The following is a 20,503-nucleotide window of genomic DNA, read 5'->3' on the forward strand; positions in this document are numbered from 1 at the left end:
AGTCTCTTCCAGACAAAGGCCTTTGAACAGTTTAGTGCTTAGTGTTCTTAGCCCAACAATGCAACTTAGTTCACAAGGTATTTTGGCAACTCTTAATCTGAGCAAGAATAGGGGCTTTGAGAAATAAGGCTTTAAGGAAGCTCGTCATCTTAGGGCTAAACTTTAATAGGATGTGAAAGTTTGAACTCTTACACTTTAAACAAACAAAACCTAGAAATTACTGATTGGTTCAAAACGGTTTTATGGAAAAACTAATCTGTAACAAAAACTTGGCATTGAGTGCGAAGGCTCCACCGTTTGAGCAAAGCGTACAAAGGGTCCTGGGGGACGGGGACAGGCGGGAGGGGCCCGGACATTCACAACAGCAGGCATTTTCTCTTCCTCTTCTTGACGGGGGGCGGGCAGAGAACCGCCCGGATAGCTTCATCAAACACCGTCTTAAGACCTCGCTGCGTGAGCGCCGAGCACTCCAGGTATTTGACGGCACCTGTGGGAAACACAGCCTCACCCTCAGATCAGAACGGGGGCGCCCCCCACCCTGACATGGCACCGAGGGCCCTGCTCTGCGGGGTCCCGAAAGGCAAGCCAGACCCCGAGTCCACTTCCCCAGGCGGGACTGCAGCCTCCATCACGAAAATAAAAACGTGGGCAAAGCAGACATGACAATGGGGGGTTCCATACCGATCTCCTTGGCCATGGCCAAGCCCTGCGGGTAGGTGATGGGTGTCAGCTTCTTCTCCTTCAGTTTCTCAATCGTGTCTTTATCATCCCTCAGATCAAGTTTCGTCCCCACCAGGATGATAGGAGTGTTGGGACAGTGGTGTCGCACTTCAGGGTACCACTAGGCACCAGCAGAGGAGGCAGTCAGCCTCTCCTTCGGAACCGCCCTCGCCTGAACTGTATCCACACAGGTGGCCCAACTGCATCAACCACCCACTTGGTCACCGTGTCCCCTTGCCTAGCTCACACCCTCCAGAACCACCGACTGGCTGCGGTGTGTGCCTAGCCAGCCTGGAGCCCAGGACTCAAGCCCCTACTGACAGCTCTACTTGTCCGTAAGAGAGGAGAGAGGAAGGACGACCCCCCCCCCACCCCCCCACCCAACTACTTTGTTTTTGGTAAAACAGGCCAGGTTCTTAGGTCATCTCAAAATCCCTTACGTATTCAAGGATGAGAATAAAACTATCTGGACCCAGGTCTCAGCTCTGCCGCCATTACCCCCACCAGACACGTCCCCGATCCCAACTGAAGGGCCTCTCACCCGTCATTTTCACTACGTTCATGAAAGATGCCAGAGTAGAAAGTATGGTCATTATTTTTATTAGATCGACTCCGAAGTGCTTCATTATTTTAACCAGGAACACGGCACTTCTGAATCAGACCTTGAGACTTTAGAACTCTGCATACTCAAGTCATGTACCTAAAAAACTGATGACTTATGTAAAAAATTACCTAAGTAGTAGAATTACTAAAATCAACTTAAATAACTGAAAGTTTCTATCAGTAAATGGTATTTTATTTTTTAATGTTTCTTCCTGAGAGTGACATTATGTAACAAAATATTTTCCTAAAAAATCCCACTTACCTTTGCACGAACATTTTCAAATGATGCAGGACTCACAAGAGAAAAGCAAATCAAGAATACATCCTATAAAAAGAAAACAGGGAGGTGTTTAGAAAATGGTCTTACAGCGAGGAATGCACTTTGCTTCCTGAGTGCTGCTGGGAGGGAAGCATGGGGCCAGGGCATACGCCTTCTCCCTGACACGCCTGCAGTGTAGTCAGACGCTCCCAGACCAGAACCAGCATGTGAAGCACCAGTTACCAGTGAGAAGGGGAGTGGAGGACGAAATATGCTATAAGTTACTCGAGGCTACAGAGAGACATCAAATTTAGACCCCTGGGAGGCCTCTTTTCCATCCTTCCCAACTCCCACTGGGAACTAACTTAATGCTCTGTTACTACACGGGGACAAGGACGAGTGTCAGGTACTAATGGCAATATTTCTATAAAACTTGGTTTCAGTCCGTCAAAAGCAGATTCAAATTAAAAACTGTTATCCTCAAATGGTATGCTTTTCATTACGCTCCCATCAGAATCTTAAGTACAAACATTTTCAGATGGTCACTGGGTTCCAATTAAACTGCTTCTTAAAGAACTGCCGTCAGAGTCCCAGGCACAAAGCCGGGTCTCAAGACTTCGCTAAACAGGCACATCCCTCTGGGAGGGAGGACGATCTGGTATGTAAGGGGCGTCTTGCCAGCTGTCAGAGCTTCTCAGACCCAAGGAGGGCCTCCGGAAAACTTGCACCATGTTGTGTAAAAAGTGAAATTTGGGGCTTCCCTGGCAGTCCAGTGGTTATGACTCTACGCTTCCACTGCAGTGGGGGGAAAGGTCTGATCCCTGGTCCAGGGAACGAAGATCCCGTGTGCCACGAGGCGTGGCCAAAAAAGAAAAAGTGAAATTTAAATATTTACCCATGTTAAAAAATGCCTACGAGTTTCTAAAATGCTAGATTTATGAAACACTTTCCTGGAAAAAGGCAATTAGGCTACTCTGTGAAATGCACACAATTCCCAAGCTAACACTTGCGATCATCCAGCTGCTATCTTGTACCTGAAAGGGAAGAAACATCCCACACAACAGCTTTTCGTAAACGACACTGAAAATGCTAGCACATGCACAAGCTCGTCCAAGAATCACCACAGCATCTCGGCACCTGGGCTGATCACAACATCTCAAAGCAGGGGTGGGTTAGCTCACCAGCGCCGCGCAGCCTCGCCCGACAGGCCCTGCACCGGACACCAAAGCGGGAGGAAGGAGGGCCCGCAGCGTGGTTAGTCCCGCTCCCGCCAAGCACTTGGGCCACGTGAGCTGCAAGGTAGAGCCTCCGCACTCCTTCCCCAACCAGCCTGGACAGGGGCCCTTGCACGACAGTCCCTCCTGTCCCCTGGGAGGGGGAGGAAAGCAGTTCACACACTGCTCTGATTCAAGCCAGTAAATAAACTGTCAGGCAAAACCCCAACCTTGAGTGTGTTAAATATAAAACACTCAAGGAACATGAGGCTCAATAGGAAATCCTAGGAAAACTAAGTGAAACGAGAGAACAGATAAAGCTTGAAACTGAAGTCGACTGAAAGTTTTACATACGGCAATCGGCTTGTCTTTGCCCCTGGAGGGTATATCCTTACCATACGTTTCTCCAACCTAGTAATGCATGAGAACTTTGAGTTTAGTAAAAAGCGAGAAGAAAAATCAATATAACCAGTTACGTATTCTTCACCTGAATTTTGTCTCAACCTGCCCAAGGGATCTAAAAGCCGATGATCTAGCGGGTCTACAACGCCAGGCGCTGCTGAATCGCTCCATCACTCTGTGAAGGTCAGAGACGGTGGAGACCGAGGCGCGCTTCAACCTGTGGTGGCACAGGGAGGTTCCTTCCCCAGCATGAAGCCCATGGCTTCTGCTCAGCAAGGACATGCCAGAGGGGTGTCCCACCCTCAGCGAGGGCGTCCATCAGCAACGACACACCTCTCAAAGCTCTCCGGCCAAGTTCTCAGACAGGAGCCCAGCTGGAGCCAACAGGAGGCGCGGCCGTCTGCATGGCAGGCCTCTCGGCCGAGACGCCGTCCAGCAAGGCGGCCGGGTGAGGGCTGTGACCTCACGGGAGTGCGGCTCAAATTCAGGGACCCGCTCTACTGAAAGGACAGCGCTGCTCCCGCCCCCCCGTGTGCACGGAGGGGCCGCCCAGAAGGGACCGCACTTCCAGCGTGTATCACTATGCTTTCAATTCACTCCTCTGTTCCAGTAAGAACTGAAGGCTTGCTCTTCAGCAACAGAGAACCTGGAATTCTAGAATCGAGAGAAAGACAGGCGAGACAACTATTTTAATTTCATCTCACTCAAGCTTCTTCGATTTACAATTTAAAGCGAATGTTAAAGTCTCTCTAACTATCCTGATTTGATCTATGGGCTATTTTTGAAGCCTGGTCCTCCCGAGACCTTGAAGTGATGCCAAAGCTTCATTGTGATACAGGGACTCGTGGGGATTGGCCACAAAAACTCAGCTTCAAAATATCCTTTAACCGCATCTGTTCTACCCTTTTGCATCTTTCAGAACATCTTTCTGATGGAGAAGAACATGCTTTCCGTCCCACATTAACGTGACACCGTCTGCCTGTTCCTTCCTCTTCCTTCTGCCCCCAGCCCAAACTCGGCTTGAAGAAAACGCCTCTAGCGCTTCTGACGACTAACCGTCAGGCGTCCAGTCCCTCCCACCTCTGCTCTCCGACCTGACGCGCTGTCCTTCTGTCCTCAGCCCTCCTCATAGGGTCACTCCCATGTCCTGGAGCGGCGTCATTCCTCCTGAGCTGCTGTCTTGGGTCTCAGGCCCATCTCCCCTTTGGTCTGAAGGCTACTCTCCCTCCGTGGCGGCCTGTCCTCCCCACACCAGACGCCCCTGGGCCTCCACCAACCTTGACTCCTGTGCCGCAGCCCCATCTCCCTCACAGGCCCCAAAATGACAGCAGCCCTCGGCGCTCCTGCCCGTCCGCCCGCCTGCCGGCAGAGCCGTCCGCAGATGGACCAGCCTCTCCCAGGAGAATGAGGGAGCTGGACCTCACTGCTCCGAATGATGACCCCGTGCCCACCACCTTTTGGAGAACCAAGTGGAAGCTAATGGTTTAAACAGTTTTAACTCAGCCACACAGAGGATGCCAGGATTAAATGACCACAGGAAATACACGTCTCTTTGTAGGTCACGAAGACCTAGAGAGTGGGGAGATCTTTGTATGAAATCATCCAGCTGGCCCTTCAGGCATGGGTCAGGGCAGTGTCATGGATGAGCCACAGAAACAGCCTGCAAACCAGAGACCGGGTTTCATTTAATACAAAGTTCAGAGGTTTCTCTTTGCCAAGAAGAAATCCAGGTGCCAGCCTGTCACTTCCAGGGTCTGCTCCTCCTGGCAGGACAGCATGGCCCAAGGAAGGAGACCCTCCAGGCCCCAGCATCTCAGCGCTCGGGGCGGCCCTCAGTAGCCAAGATAACCCTCTCGTCTCCAAAGGAGTCCAGGCAGGCACAGCTTTAACTGCTAGTTGGGTGCCCGCCCCTCTTTGCTCCTAAGCTGGCGAGGGGTGGGTTACACACTGCGGTGCAGGTCCACCGCCTTCCCCAGATGGGATGTGAAAAGTTCAAGTCCTGGCCCCGAAAGGACAACACCCACTTGGATTTCAGGCCTCACACACTACAGCCTGATTCAATGTGTCACTTATCTAGGTGTTCTTCAGCATGCAAAGTGGGGATCTTGCCAAGTCACCTTGCACTTACTGCGAGTGACCGCCTCAAAGGAAGAAGCCGCACCCTGCCCTGGACCCCCCGAGTCACAGCAGATGGTTCTCATTTCTCAGTAGTGACACGCCGCCCTCCCAGATGTATCCAGTTGACTGGGGACTCCTACTCTACCACTCAACGCAGATGCCTTTGAAACCTGGACTCAGCAAGCACCCACTGGGGATGGAACAGTTTCCTAAACTATTCTACTGAAAAATACTGAAGAATTCAAACCATTTGGTGACTATGGGCTGATTTTTTTTGTGTGTGTGTGGTACGCGGGCCTCTCACTGTTGTGGCCCCTCCCGGTGCGGAGCACAGGCTCCAGACGCGCAGGCTCAGTGGCCATGGCTCACGGGCCCAGCCGCTCCGCAGCATGTGGGATTTTCCCGGACCGGGGCACGAACCTGCATCCCCTGCATCGGCAGGCGGACTCTCAACCACTGTCCCACCAGGGAAGCCCTATGGGCTGATTTTTAATACATAATCACAGTTAACTTTTACCTGGAGATTAACTGAGAGGCCAGCCAATTCAAGCCTCCCATTTTATGGTTTTGGTCTTTGTTTAGCACTCTTCCCAGAATTCAGCTAAAGGACAATCAGCAAAAATCTACAGCTCAAAGAAACTGTGCCTGGACTTCCCTGGCAGTCCAGTGGTTAAGACTCCACACTTGCAATGCAGGGGGTGCAAGTTCAACCCCTGGTCGGGAACTAAGATCCCACATGCCACGGACCAAAAAAAGAAAGAAAGAAAGAAAGAAACCTGGCAATTCCTCTAGCAGAAAGCAAATGGAAAAGACAATAAGTTTTGCTTGGAAAAAGCCATATTTCAAAAGCAGAAAAACAAGATTTGGGTAGACTAGAACTAATTACTTCTTTTCACTCACACTCCCCCCCAGAACAAAGTGATAATTAAATCAGTGCAAGGGCGGAGGCCTGTCTTCTCCGGGATGTTTCCCTGACCCCAACCCCTCTGGCTGCCCGGCTCGCTGAGAGCGAGTCCTGCATCTTCCTCTCCTCTGGATGCAGCTCAGAACCGAGGGCCTCCCCACATCTACCAGCACAGCTACACAAACACAAGGAGGAGTCCCAACAGCAGCGACACGCCTGGGGCTGTTCTACGTGCTCTACGCTCTACATCTATACTCATCCAGCCCTGCGAGGAACGGGGCAGGCCTAGAGGTGAAGAAACCTGCCCGGTCACAGGGCGAGGAAGGGGAGGGCGGAAATTGAACCCGAGGAATTCGCTCAACTGCCTCTGTGCAAACTGCCCTGGCCAGTTAGTCACTAACTCTCCAAAGCTGTTTTAAAAAGCACTTTTAAAACAAAGAACAGACATGTAACAAGAAGCAAATGATACAAGTAAGACAACTGCTTATTGAGAGAAAAGTGGCTTCTGACCATGTGTCCACCAGCTACGGCTCCATATAATTAGCTCTGGTAAAGAGACGAGCTACTAGCTGATAGGCAAGCAAACCCAATCTAACAATTTTCTGACTGGACACAGTGGACACATTTTTATAAAGCTAAAACCTCAATCTACATTGAGAAGATTTAGGTACTAAAGCTGCAAAAAATGAACATGTATTTTATAGAAAAACAGCATTAAACCTGTAAGATTAGTTACTAACTTGATCTAAAGAAACCTTAACCTTCACTGCTTAATTTGATTCTGTGGTACAGAACTGTCACAAAGCAAACTCATCTAGAAAATAACTGCTCTTTAAACTATTTAGCCAAAACAAAACAATACCTATTTCAGACGGCTGTCCTAAAACTACACAGAAGAATGTAAAACGCACAGCGCCGTAGTTAATAACTGGTAATGCTCAAAAAATAAAAACAAGCAAAACCGTGGTTTGCATCCAGGCGGATATTCACTATTGAACTAATTTAACGTTATTTGTTATTACTCGATATACCCAAAAGATGGCAATATAAGCAAATCCAGAGGTGATATGAATTAATTAAATAATCAGGAATTGTAAAGGACAAACTAAAAATCAGTCATGCTCCTTACCGTTTGCGGATAGGATAGGGGACGTAATCGGTCATAATCTTCTTGTCCAGCTGTATCCCACAAGCCCAGATTCACCGGTTTTCCATCCACCATAACATTGGCAGAATAGTTGTCAAAGCTGTGGAACAGAGTGAAAATGGTTGGTCTCTAGCTGTGGAACACAAGGCACAGACCTGGGAGCTGAGTGGTGCCCAGGCTGGGGTCGCAGGGGCAGAAAGCTGAGGAGGCCGAGGCAGGCCCAGAGGCGGCCAGGCCAGCAGGTGCCCAGCCCAGCCTGCAGGTGCGAGGCGAGGCTCCCAAGGGCTGAGAAGCAGAGGGAAAACGGCAACTGGAATGTAAGGGAAACAAAGGCAGCACTTGAGAAAAACACCCGAGAAACAGGAACAAGCTACTAAATTTAACCAAAACAAATCGCTGTCAGCAATAAAAACCTGCTTGCCTTTAATGAAGACAGCATTAAAGTTTTTCTCCCTAGGAAGAAATAAAGTATAAAATTAATCCCTCTTTCAAACCCCACGTGTTGACTTTTCCATGTACACGTGTGAGTCATTCTCAGTTAGGGGGCACACCAGGACGGCTGCACTGGCAGTGTTTCCAGAACAACACCACCCCCCCAAGCTGAGCCTTGGTCATCCACCTTGCGACCAAAGTGCAGGGTAATGCAAAGCAAACTGGATCTGAGAAGCTATTGTGTAACGCTTTCAAAGTGAGTTCACACAGGTATTTAAATTAATTTGAGGCTGCTACACACAAATTAGTTTATCTATAAGAAGAGGAAGCCTAGAAGGCCTACAGGCTGACAGGGGGAAAATAAGGTTGACATTAAAAAATTACGGCGAGTACCATGAAGTAGCTCATTAAAATCTGGCATCACAAGGTAAACCGGGGCAAGTGCCAAGCAGAATACAACACATCAGCCTTTAAAATAGAATTCCAGAATTAATTTTTGCATACTTAAGACTAAAACTTAGGATCTTACTACACTACACTGTGACAGCAAAGTCATGGTCTGAGTAAGTTCCATTGTGATTTATAAAAGTTAATGACCAAACCAGCTTCCATAAAGAAAAGGTCTCATATGCTGTATTTCTGCTTCAGTGGGAAGATGATAGATTATTCAATAAACGGTCCTGGGACTTCTTTTCTTTTCAACCTGTGAAGAAGAATCAGGTTCCTGCCTCATACCATACCAAAAAATAAACTCTAAATGAATGAAAAATAAAAACTTCAGCTACAAAAATCCTACAGAACATTTTTAATAAGACATTAAACTCAGGGAAAAGGCAGGATGGCATGTTTACATAAAAAAGCAGAAGACACCATAACAAAGTTCGAAGACAAATGAGAGACAGAGGGATAAATATTTCTCATACACACAGTTCCAACAGTAAGAAGAATTTTCAGTGGAAAAACAAGCAAGGGATTTCAAAAGGCAATTCACAGAAGAATATTATACATGGACAGTAAACATTCAAAAGATTTTAACCTCACCGGTGACCAGAAATGCAAATGATGAGGTCACTTTTTTTTAACTTGTGTTAACCACAGTATGTATGAAGGGGGTGTTTCAGTCACAGCTGCTCAAAGTGACAGCCTGTGGGACAGCAACTGTGTAGCATCTATCAAAGCGTAAAGTGTCCGTTCCTTTGCTTTGCCACAGTTCCTCTAATTATCTATCACATGTGCACAAAGACACGTGCAATGATATTTAGCCAGCCCTGTTTGCAATGCCAAGTGACCAGTGGTTAAGTCCGCTACAGCACTTTAGTCAGTAACAGCTGTTAATGATTTAGCTCTAGCTACATGTGGAGATTAAGAAAGTCCCCACCATAAATTCAGGAGTGTGATCCCACTTACATTAAAACACACACGGGACACCGAGATGTGCCTGTTGTGACTGAGGGGGTGAGCACAGTGGGAAGTGAGGTGTTTCCTCTCCACCAGCACCGCAGCCATAAGGACAGAGCTCCCAGCAGCAGGGCGGTGCGTTACGAGGCTCCCTGGTAACCCCATCATCAGAAAAGTACTTTTCCACCCCCGCCCAGTTCTGCTGCCAACAGGGAATAAGCAGCTCGGTTGCTGATTCCGTCCTCCCATCCGTCCCCCCACTCTACACCCCACCACGCACACACACCCTGGTTTCAATTCCAAAGCCCAATAACTCAACAGTGACATGTAACCGTTGAATTACTCGCCAGAAAAGGCCAATTAAAACATAATGGAGTATTTTGTTCCAGTTCCTTGACCCTTCACACAGAGCCCAGAAAGGCAAACTTATCCGAAACTCTTATATTATCCAGTCTCTGTACTTCACAGTTGGTTTAACTTTCACTTCCTGAATATCTAAAAACCAATTAGGAAAGCTGTGTGCTTCATCACTGTGCAGAAACTTTACGTTAGATTATTATTATTTTTTTTAAAGACACCAATTGTACTTGAACATTTGTTACTTTTTTTTTTTAATTTATTTTTGGCTGTGTTGGGTCTTCGTTTCTGTGCGAGGGCTTTCTCTAGTTGTGGCAAGCGGGGGCCACTCTTCATCTCGGTGCGCGGGCCTCTCACTATCGCGGCCTCTCTTGTTGCAGAGCACAGGCTCCAGATGCGCAGGCTCAGTAGTTATGGCTCACGGGCCTAGTTGCTCCACGGCATGTGGGATCTTCCCGGATCAGGGCTCGAACCCGTGTCCCCTGCATTAGCAGGCAGATTCTCAACCACTGCGCCACCAGGGAAGCCCCCGCATTAAGTATTTTTTAAAAGTCCAAATACCTTATAATGAGACCTCAGTGACTAAAAGGAAAATTAATCACATCTGTTTGCATAAGGATTAAGAAAGAGCAGAACAAAGGTCAACAGAATCCAAAGCAAGTATCACAGACAAGTTAATTTCCAGTTTAGCTCAGGATACTTACACAGTGGGGATATACTCTCCAGGAAAGGCATTGGTCGTATAACTGATCAGGAGGCAAGTTTTACCTACAGCTCTAAAGAGAGAAAAAAATGGTGTAAGTTGCTTAGTCAACATGTATGAAGTCTTAGATTTCATTATTCAGTGAAAATAACTTATAGAAAAATCAAGAAGTATACATCAAGTACTTAGCCCTAAAGAGTTTCTATAACCTTTTATTTAACACTACACATAGTTTTATCCTGAAATTTAAAGTAAACAAACTAGAACTACTCAGAAAGGCAGAGTCCAGAGGCTTCACACCCTGCTTTTGCTTTAGGTATTAGCACTAGCAGTCAGGAAATACTTGTTAATAGGCACAAGGTTGAACTGGAACAGTATTTTAAATTGATTGATTGATGGCTGTGCTGGGTCTTAGTTGCTGCGCACGGGCTTTCTCTAGTTGCGGCGAGCGGGGGCTACTTTTCGTTGCAGTGCATGGGCATTTTGGTGACTTCTCTTGTGGCGGAGCACGGGCTCCAGGCGCGTGGACTTCAGTAGTTGTGGCACACGGGCTTAGCTGCTCCGCAGCATGTGGGATCTTCCCGGATCAGGGATCGAACCCGTGTCCCCTGCATTGGCAGGCAGATTCTTAACCACTGCACCACGAGGGATGTCCCCGGGAAAAGTATTTTTAAACTGAAAGTCTCTTCTGTGAAGATCTCTAGAAGGCTTTCATCCAAGAATCTGCAAATCTATCCTCAAATTATTTTGATGAATACTAATATGCAAACATAGCTTTCCTCTCCAGCTTCCATGTTGTTGCTAAGTAATATATTTTGCTGCCTCCGAGTGGCAGCTCAAATCCCACCACCTTCCTAAAGCCTTCCCTCTGGCCATCAGTGACAGCTGTTCTCTGAAGAGAGTGCTTAGTTGCCAGCCACCACACACAACTGCTCTCAATTCATCTGCATTCACGTGCCACCTTGCCACATCCTCACACCCACCATAAACTTTTTTTTTGTTTTTTTTTCCTGGTACGCGGGCCTCTCACTGTTGTGGCCTCTCCCGTTGCAGGGCACAGGCTCCGGATGCGCAGGCTCAGCGGCCATGGCTCACGGGCCCAGCTGCTCCGCGGCATGTGGGATCTTCCCGGACTGGGGCACGAACCCGCGTCCCCTGCATCGGCAGGCGGACTCGCAACCGCTACGCCACCAGGGAAGCCCCACCATAAACTTTTAGAGCAGCTAACACATTACGTTCCAGACATATTAATTAATGGCTCAGGGACGCTGGAGTAAACTTCCCAAACAGCTGCAAAGAGGAGAAGTAACAGAAGAGTGTAGAAATACTCCCGAGACAGGAGGGCCTCCCGCACAACTGGAAGCAGATACAGGGTGCCAGGGCGGTGATGAAAGTCTCCCAACCACTTGGAAAATTTTTCAGGGGGGTATCACCTAAAAATTAAGACGATCACTGCACCAGTAGCCAACACACATTCTCTAAATTTTACAACATTCACAGGGTGGCTTCAGGGGCTTCTCAGAGTCCCTGGCCTCCCAAGGGCTCACCAAATAAATGCTCCTTACACGGGCCCATCTCCCTGCTGTCCTCTGTTGGCTCACCAAGGTCACGAGATACACTGGAGTTCTGAGTCGTAAGATTTTGTTGTTCAATCTCAACTACTACTATAAATTAGGACTCACAATAAAGAAGTTAAGTGCTTTTCTATTTTCCTTGCACTCTTAGCAAAAACCTCTCAACAAGAGCAGATTACATACAGGCCCAGGCAGTCTTGCCAATACTTGTTGCACTCATAACATTATCAAGGCTTAACAAAAGCTGGAACTCCCTCACCCCAAAGACCTCATAGTCAAACATGACATCATCAGGAGCTAGCGTCCAACTCCTAAAGGCTTTCTAAACAGAAATGACTCATTGGCCATACATTTTGTTAAAAGCTTAGAATGTTAAAAAAAAAAAAAAAAAAAAAAACCTGAATGAGTAGGAGTCTGAGATATCTGAAGTCACTGTCCCAGATGTGCGACCCATAGCCAACTCTACCACTTACTGGCTGGAATTGTTTAAGTTTCAACTTCCTTATGCCTCAGTTTTCTCAATTGCAAGATGGATACAAAACTACCAACTCCATCACCAAACTACTGTGAGCATTAATGCAATTTCAATCTATACCAACAAATTGGGTGCTATGCCAGAAGTACACTAGGTGCTAAAGACACTGCAACGAACAAGATCTCATGGAACTTATGCAGTTACTAAACTAAAAACTGAAAAATGCAGTCATTACACAAAGTTATAGGTGTGATAAGTGTTACTAAAGATGCTCTGGAGATGGACAGCAAAGGGATCTAACTAGTCTTGGGCAGAGGCGGCAGCAATGTCATTGAGACTGATGAGTGGGGACACAGCAAGGAGGAACATTCTAGGCAAACGCAACAGCACATGGCGAGACCCAGACTACAAGAAGCCCAGTAAAACTGAAGGACGAAGAAAGAAGGGGCAAGTGGCAGAGGGAAATCTGAAGACGTTGTCCTCTCTTCTCGTTAAGGGCCTGGAACTTGATGCTACTTGGGAAGTAACAGAAGATTTCTGTTGCCGAGAAGCCATTAGATTTGCATTTTCAGAAGCCTCTGATGACAGTGTGGAAGGAGGACCAAAGGAGTTGAAACTGGAGGCTGAAAACAAGGAAGCAGCTGCCACTGTGTTCCAGGAACCAGCCCTGGTGGCCTGGACCGTGGAGGGGGTTTCAGGGTGCAGAGAAGTGGGCCACGCCAAGAGCTACCGAGACGTGGGGCAGAACAAGCGTGGCTTGGCCAGGGGCTGGATGTGGGAGCTGAGGAAGAGAGTGCACTCTGAGGCCATGATAAGTGAATCTCCTTTCAAAATTACAAATGTTGCTGTGTAAAAATGTTAATAGTTATTGCCTCTTAATGTCAAAGATAAGAAGCTCTAAAAGTTTTAACTGTTATGTTAAAATATCACAGTTTCACTTCGAGACCCTGTCCTAAGTCTCTCCTATATGCATGAGGAACAAAGCCATCACTATAAATACCACCAACTGTGTTTTAAATGCTCCAAAATTTCTTTTCCTGAAACTCCACCTTCATCGTTTGAAAGGTTTAACTGTAAAGGAATTCAAGGTACTGGCATCACCTGATAATAAATGAAATTTTATTACCAATCATCGTTTGCTAAAAAGCTGTATTCAATAAGAAAATCAGTAAAGTATAAAATTCTGACTTTTTAAAAAATAAGTACATGTCCAACCTTTGATTTAAATGTTTACCTAATTTTAAAAAACAGATAAAAAGAAAAGGTTATTTACCTCCCATTAGTGTATTTATTCACCGCTTTTAAACACACTCCACAAATAAATGCTAGAGGCCAAAGTCAACATCGGCTCTAGACAAAGTCACAGCCTTTCCCCACAGAAGAGCAGAAGCAGTTACTTGGTCAGCCCTGACTGATGCTGCTGCATAGCTTCTGGAAGTTACTGTTTGCTTTGGAATTTCCAATTTTATATATTTAACTATTCGGTTCGGTCTCTTTTTAATCTTTGAAAGATGCTACAGAAAGTGAACGAGTCTACTAGAAGAACATTCACATAAACACATTTTTTTTTTTAATTTAAGAAGTATCTTATTTGTGATACTCGCAACTGTTACTAGTTTTTTTACGGGTTACAAAGTTGACAATGTAGATAGAAAATATTTATTTAAGTTTTAAGTGACAGTGAGTCATCACACAACATTTTAATCTAACCGCAATTGAGCACATTTTTTTAACCTATGCTTCTGCTCTATCCTGTAGAAATAATCAAGACCAAAGCCAGTAAATTATGTTCCTACTATGTCCTTTATTTTTCCATTAGGAGAACCTCAAGGAAAACTTTTCCTTAAAAAATTTTTCGTAAACTTCAGTGTTACTTCCTGAAACCTATAAGCCAAAACTTAAAAGCACATAAAAATCGATAAATCTGTAAACACTGGCAATTTCCTCACGTTAAAAAAGTGAGGGATAAAAGAATAAAAAAAGTAAGGGATGGGGCTTCCCTGGTGGTGCAGTGGTTAAGAATGTGCCTGCCAACGCAGGGGACACGGGTTCGAGCCCCGGTGCAGGAAGATCCCACATGCCGCAGAGCAATAAAGCCTGTGAGCCACAACTACTGAGCCCACGTGCCACAACTACTGAAGCCCATGCGCCTAGAGCCCTTGCTCTGCAACGAGAAGCCACTGCAATGAGAAGCCCTCGCACGGCAACGAAGAGTAGCCCCCACTCGCTGCAACCAGAGAAAAGACCACGCGCACAGCAACAAGACCCAATGCAGCCAAAAATAAAATAAATAAATTTATTTGTTTAAAAAAGTAAGGGATGGACTTCCCTGGCGGTCCAGTGGTTAAGACTCTGTGCTTCCACTGCAGGGAGCATGGGTTCGAGCCCTGATGGGGGAACTAATGAGATGCCACACACCACCCAGAGCAGACAAAAAAAAAAAAAAAAAAGAAAGAAAGAAAAGAAAAAAGTAAGGGATCCAGGCAACTCAAAAAGAAGAAGATTCTGCATTGCCTTAAAAAAAATAAAAAAGATAAATTGATCTTAGTAGGACAGAAAAACCAGATTTCTCCAATGACTATTGTAAACCAAACTAAGGATCCTGTATTGCTGTCTAAAAGTACCTAGATTTTTTTCCCCAGTTTTATTGCGGTATATTTTACATACAGCACTATATAAGTTTAAGGCGTTTAACAATGATTCAACTTATATACATCATGAAATGATTACCACAATAGGTTTAGTGAACATCTATCATCTCTTAAAGGTACAACATTAAAGAAATAGAAAAAAATTTTTCTCCTTGTGATGAGAACTCTTAGGATTTATTCTCTTAACAACTTTCATCTATAACATACAGCAGTGTTAATTACCTTTATCATGTTGTACATTACATACCTAGTACTTATTTATAACTGGAATTTTGTTCCTTCTGACTCCCTTCTAATTCCCCCCCAACCCCTAAAAGTACCTAGGATCTTAAGAACAAATTAATAGAATGTAGTGGAATGTTAATTATAAGTATCAAATATATATTTATACTTATTGCATTAATGAAAGACCCTGAATGAAAGTCCTCAATTTATGCCAAGAAATGGGTTTTGGGGACTTCAGTTATACATTTACTGAAGACACCAGCCCTTCAGTAAATGTATAACTACGCAGAGAGTAAGTTCAGAAAATGTATGGATTAATAGAGCAATTTAGTGCTACAAAAACACAAAACCCTAACTGAAATTCTGATGTTCTGCCACCAACAGGGGACATTCCAACCAACTTAGAGAAAGCCAGTCATTATCACCATTGGAGGCTTCAAAAAGTTCAGATTCTCAACACTTAGGTTACTAGAACACTCAAGGCTGAAGATGCCACCTACGATAGAGTTCAAATCTGAAGCAGCCGTTACTCCAGACTGTCATTCTAGAACCACCAAGCCTAACCCTGGGGTAGCTGATTATATGGGTCAGCTAAAGATGCAGAGTTCAAAACCAAGAATTTATATCTGTGTGTCACCCCCATTCTCCTTCCAAAATCAGCTTCTGTATCAAATCCTCTTAAACTACTGCCACCAAATGGGAACACATTACCATGTGATAAAGCAAATAGAGCAAACTCTTGATTACAGAATCTAAGTGGTGGGCATATGAGTGTTCACTGCACAATTCTTCCAACTTTCCCATGTTTGACATTTTTCACATTAAGATGGTGGAAGAAAAAATCCCGTCTGGTGACATGTGGTAACTGCCCTGGTAGCAGGATCCCTGGTAAAACATCTCCTTTCTAGGAAGACTACAATTCTAAGTTAGAGCTACCTGATGATGCAAAGGTGAAAAAGTAGGAAGTACAAAGACATTAACTGACTAATGCAAAAGACAGATTATAAAAGGGTGGCTTTAAGGTTTCTAAAAATGGACTCCTGATACTCCTTCACTGAACCCAACCCCAAACTTTTAGCTGGAATTATCACCTGAAATTAAAACAACAGCAGCAAAAAACACATTACACAGAATTTTACCAACCAAGATCAGATTCAAATACTAAACATAAATTTGGAAGGCAATGCAGAAACTTAAACTCATGGATCACACCATTACTGCTTGTTCAATGGAAGTAGGCAGGAACTGGTGTACATTCCTATCAAGATGACATCATGGAAGGCATTTATCATGCTCAACTAAAAAAATTCCTGGACAGCAATGTCTAAATCAGACACTGGGCTGGGGAGACCACTAACGCCACCTGGAGTGAAATGGGGGGTGGGGGCTCAAGTCACTCACCCCCAACCTCCCAGTCAAGCAAAGCCGAAACAACACATGATTAAAAGTGGCTGTTCAGGACCTCCCTGGCAGTCCAGTGGTTAGGACTCTGCGCTTCCACCCAGAGGGCAAGGGTTCGATCCCTGGTTGGGGAAGTTCCACATGCCGCACAGTGCAGCCAAAATTTAAAATGTGGCTGATCATAAATGTGAGATGCTGTCTTACCTAAGTAAAGCTGAGAGAAAATCGTGGGGCAGAAGTTCCCCAAATTAAAGTGACAAACCCCATGTTCAGGAAGGACTAACAGAATCAGGATCAACAGAAGGATTAACACAATTAAAAAGTATCAAAATTTACCTCACGTTTGATACTCAATGCCAACTGAATTGGTGTATAGAAAATAATCCATTAGAAGAATATAGGCTTGGGGACTTCCCTGGTGGCGCAGTGGTTAAGAATCCGCCTGCCAATGCAGGGGACATGGGTTCCATCCCTGGTCCAGGAAGATCCCGCATGCCTCGGAGCAGCTAAGCCCGTGTGCCACAACTACTGAGCCCACGAGCCACAACTACTGAGCCCACGTGCTGCAACTACCGAAGGCCGCGCGCCTAGAGCCCGTGCTCCGCAACAAGAGAAGCCACCGCAATGAGAAGCCCGCGCACCGCAACGAAGAGTAGCCCCCGTGCGCTGCAACTAGAGAAAGCCCGTGCATGGCAACAAAGATCCAGTGCAGCCAAAAATTAATTAATTAAAAAAAAAAACAACGTCAGAGGCAGAAGCTAAGTTCTAAAAAAAGAAGAAGAAGAATATAGGCTAATTGGTGCTAATTATAATACAGTTACGACAGAGCCTTTAACCAGAATATTTTTAAAATAAGGAAGCCTCCAATTTGTGGAACCTCAACCAGTTTGCCTTCCCTGCTTAAACTGCCCCTAACTGCCTGAAATTCCATAACATTAAGCAACTTTCACTCCACAAAATTTAGACCCGCACTTACAGTTGTAACAATTTTTTAACAAAACATTTCCACCAGGAATATAGTTTATTCAGATAAAAGCAGGAAAATACTTTTGATGGAAAAAGTATATATCTAGATTTTTCACTTAAGCCATGTCTGCTACATGTTAGCCCTGATTTAAATGTCAAATACAGTACTAAAAAACTGACAGAAAACTCTAGGTCACCGTGTTTTATGCCTAACACTCCTCCCACAGAGCCTAGCAGTGCCTCAGAGTAATAGAAACAGCAATAATAATAAAAATACTGGCAGCTGGCACTCACTAAGCACTCAGTAGGGGCCAGGCACCTGTGAGGCACTTAATAGCCAGCATCTTGTTTAATCTCACAATTTCCCCTTGAGGCACCTCTCTTGGGGGATGAGTGATATGCTCAGGGTTTCCCCATAAGTGGTGAGGTGGGGATATGAAGGAAGGATCCAGATCCCACAGTAGGCATTCAACAAGTATTTAACTAGATAAACAAGCCAAGCAAACAGTAGAGGTCCACAGTCTGTAAGTATAATTAAGTAAACTGAATATGTCTTCTGTGTTTATGTTTTTAAATTTTTCAAATAAGAATATTACATTCTAGGATTAGGTAATGGATTATCAGCAATATGACTTAAAAAAAACTAGTATGTATTACTGATTCCGCGTTCTTATTTTTTAAAAGAAATTCAGATAATTCAAAATGTTCCTAAGACCGTGACATATGCTCAGTTAATTCAGTAGCAAAAGGATCAAAACTTCATTTAAATGAATTTAGTGATTTCACTGTTAAACCAATTAACTGAACATTTTCCCCCAAATTAAAGCTTTGTTTTAAAGGGTTAAAAAAACACAAAACTGCTATACATATTCCTAAATAGAAACTTACAATTTTTAATTATATAGACAGAACTATGAAGTGTCAATAATCTTTCACATTTGTGGGCCTGACAAATCATACAGAGGGCATCTTTTTAAAAAAATCAGTTGTCTGATTGTCCTTCATGGATCTGAATTAGTTATAGAAACAAGTCAAATGTCTAATTTACAATGATCTAAAGAAACCGAGAACTCATAAATTCATCGAGAGGCATAAAAGCAAACCAGCCCTTATAACAAGTTTAGGGTACAGGGATGCCAGAACTCTTCGTTCGACTTTACAAGACTCCAAATAGGTACCAGTTGCATTCTGACTTTGCTGCAACTGGTAGTAATTCTTGGAGCTTCCTTGTTAATGCTCATGTACTCGAACCATGCTGAGATGCACGATTTTGCTCGGATTACACTGAGATTCTTGTTTCCAGCGGAGGAAAAAACTGCCTAAGACAAGTCTTCCTTTAGGGCCGGGAACCACCACAGACAGTAGTGAAAAGAACTGTTTTGAGTCACAGGGCGGCCCGGCTGAGGGAGGCTGTTCTGCTACATCCCAAACCTAACGCATGAGGCGAAGGCCAGCTTTTTCTTCTTATTTTCTTTTCTTTCTTTCCTTTTTTTTTTTTAAATGTATGACCACACCACATTCCGAGAAAGGAACCGTCTTAAGCACACCCAGCTCCTCGCAGCTAGAAATCCTAAAAGTTTCCCCACCTTAATAGCAAACAGAGAGTCCCTTAAAAAATCTGAAAAGTGGCTTAAGTACAAGCGGAAGGCACCCCCTGGCGAATCAGTTTAGGATCCACCCCCCACCAGCCCGTGCACATATTCCTCCCCTACGACCGAGCTGGGACCGCCGGGACCCACGAAAGGTCTCAATGAAACTCGAGGTTAATGGGAAAATCAAGAGGGGGTCCTTTTTTAAGAAAGGCAACTCCCTAAACCCACCCAAACTACAGGCAAACGAGGGAGGGTGGCGGCCCGGGGCGACTTCTGCCGGGCGGTCAGCGGGCCGGGGAGAAAGCGGGAGGGTGGAGTTCACTTTCCCTCTGGCCGCCGATCGCCGATCCCCTCCCTCCCCCCACCACCACACTCACACACACCAAAAAAAAAAAAAAAAAAAAAAAAGCCGGAACCAGGCCCGCGCCGTCCGGTCCCGGGGAGGGTGGCGGCCCACGCCCCCCACCCCGCGCCCCCCGCCCGGGAGAGGCCCGGCTAGGCCCCAGGCCAGCCCGCGGCGCCCGCCCGCCCGCCCGCCAGGCCCCTAGCCCCGGCCCTCGACCCCCGGGGCGGCCCGCGCACTCACCCGTCTCCCACCACCACACACTTGATGGCCTGCATCTGGGCCGCTCTCTGGGCCGCGGCGGCGGCGGCCGGGCACTGAGGCGAAGAGCGGAGAGCTCGGGGCGCGGCGGGAGGGCGGGCGCGCGGCTGCGGGCGGCGGGGCGCGGGGTGCCGGGGCCGCTGTCCACGCCGCCTTGCCCTCCGCCGATGGGAAGCCGGAGCCCAGCAGCAGCCACCACCCAAAGCTGGGGAAAACTGCAGAGAAACAGGAAATGGCCGCTCCACTCACATCCGGCCTCCCCTCCCCCGCCCCGGCGCCTCCGCTCCCAGGCTCCGGGGCGGGGCCGCTCCCGCCCGCGCGGCTCCCGGGGTTTCTCTAGGCTTCGGGAACGCTCGGGAGCGCTCGGGAGCGCTCGGGAACGCTCGGGAACGCTCGGCTCCGGACTCCGGGAGCCGGGAGCGGGGCGGGCCGCCAGCCATCTTTGTGCGCTTCGGCCGCGGTCCTGGCCCCGCCCCGCCCGCCCAGGTTGGCCTCGAGGGGCGCGCCGGCTTCCAGGAGCCGGCTCCCGGAGCCCGCGACCAACTGCTGTCGGAGGCCGCCCAAGGGGTGGACATCTGTTCTTTGTGATCCCCATAATTTAGGTGATGACAAGGCCCTTCTAGAAAATTCGCAACCTAGAACTATAAAGAAAAGACCATACATGGTACCATTAATCAGATAACTAATGTTCAGCCAAAAATAGGTTGAACTTTCCTCCTTTGCATATGCATTTTCTAGTTATTCTTAATTATTTTTAT

General features: G+C 46.4%; 1 protein-coding gene across 4 annotated transcripts; it reads right to left on the reverse strand.

Moving 5' to 3' along the window:
* Positions 1 to 144: 144 nt before the first annotated feature.
* Positions 145 to 20,006, reverse strand: RAC1 (Rac family small GTPase 1). 4 transcript variants are annotated; one of them, XM_089895623.1, is made up of 7 exons: positions 19,728 to 20,006; positions 10,259 to 10,330; positions 7,350 to 7,467; positions 3,151 to 3,207; positions 1,586 to 1,648; positions 682 to 841; positions 145 to 487 (listed from the first exon to the last, which is right to left on the reverse strand). In XM_089895623.1, the coding sequence occupies exons 1-7, from the start codon at positions 19,760 to 19,762 to the stop codon at positions 357 to 359; spliced, it is 636 nt and encodes a 211-aa protein (XP_089751749.1). In that variant the 5' UTR covers positions 19,763 to 20,006; the 3' UTR covers positions 145 to 356. The 4 variants fall into 4 exon arrangements, with proteins under 4 accessions (XP_089751749.1, XP_022443423.1, XP_089751748.1 ...); XM_022587715.2 differs by lacking the exon at positions 3,151 to 3,207 and having other exon boundaries at positions 19,728 to 19,999; XM_089895622.1 differs by lacking the exon at positions 19,728 to 20,006 and having other exon boundaries at positions 10,259 to 17,467.
* Positions 20,007 to 20,503: the final 497 nt, after the last annotated feature.

This window comes from Delphinapterus leucas, chromosome 15, assembly GCF_059928025.1.
Source record: "Delphinapterus leucas isolate spDelLeu-1000000601 "Yukka" chromosome 15, BTC_Dleu_Yukka2, whole genome shotgun sequence".
In the NCBI taxonomy this organism is placed as follows: Eukaryota; Metazoa; Chordata; class Mammalia; order Artiodactyla; family Monodontidae; genus Delphinapterus; species Delphinapterus leucas.

What these genes read in the sequence shown, in the direction of transcription:
- RAC1 (XM_089895622.1), bottom strand. Translation starts at nt 10,392, where the DNA reads ATGAAATCTAAGACTTCATACATGTTGACTAAGCAACTTACACCATTT. An exon ending in CCCTATCCTATCCGCAAACG is followed by an intron (nt 3,208 to 7,349) that starts GTAAGGAGCATG and finishes ATGCATTACTAG; the next exon opens with GTTGGAGAAACGTATGGTAA. An exon ending in GCAAAGACAAGCCGATTGCC is followed by an intron (nt 1,649 to 3,150) that starts GTATGTAAAACT and finishes TTCTTTTTATAG; the next exon opens with GATGTATTCTTGATTTGCTT.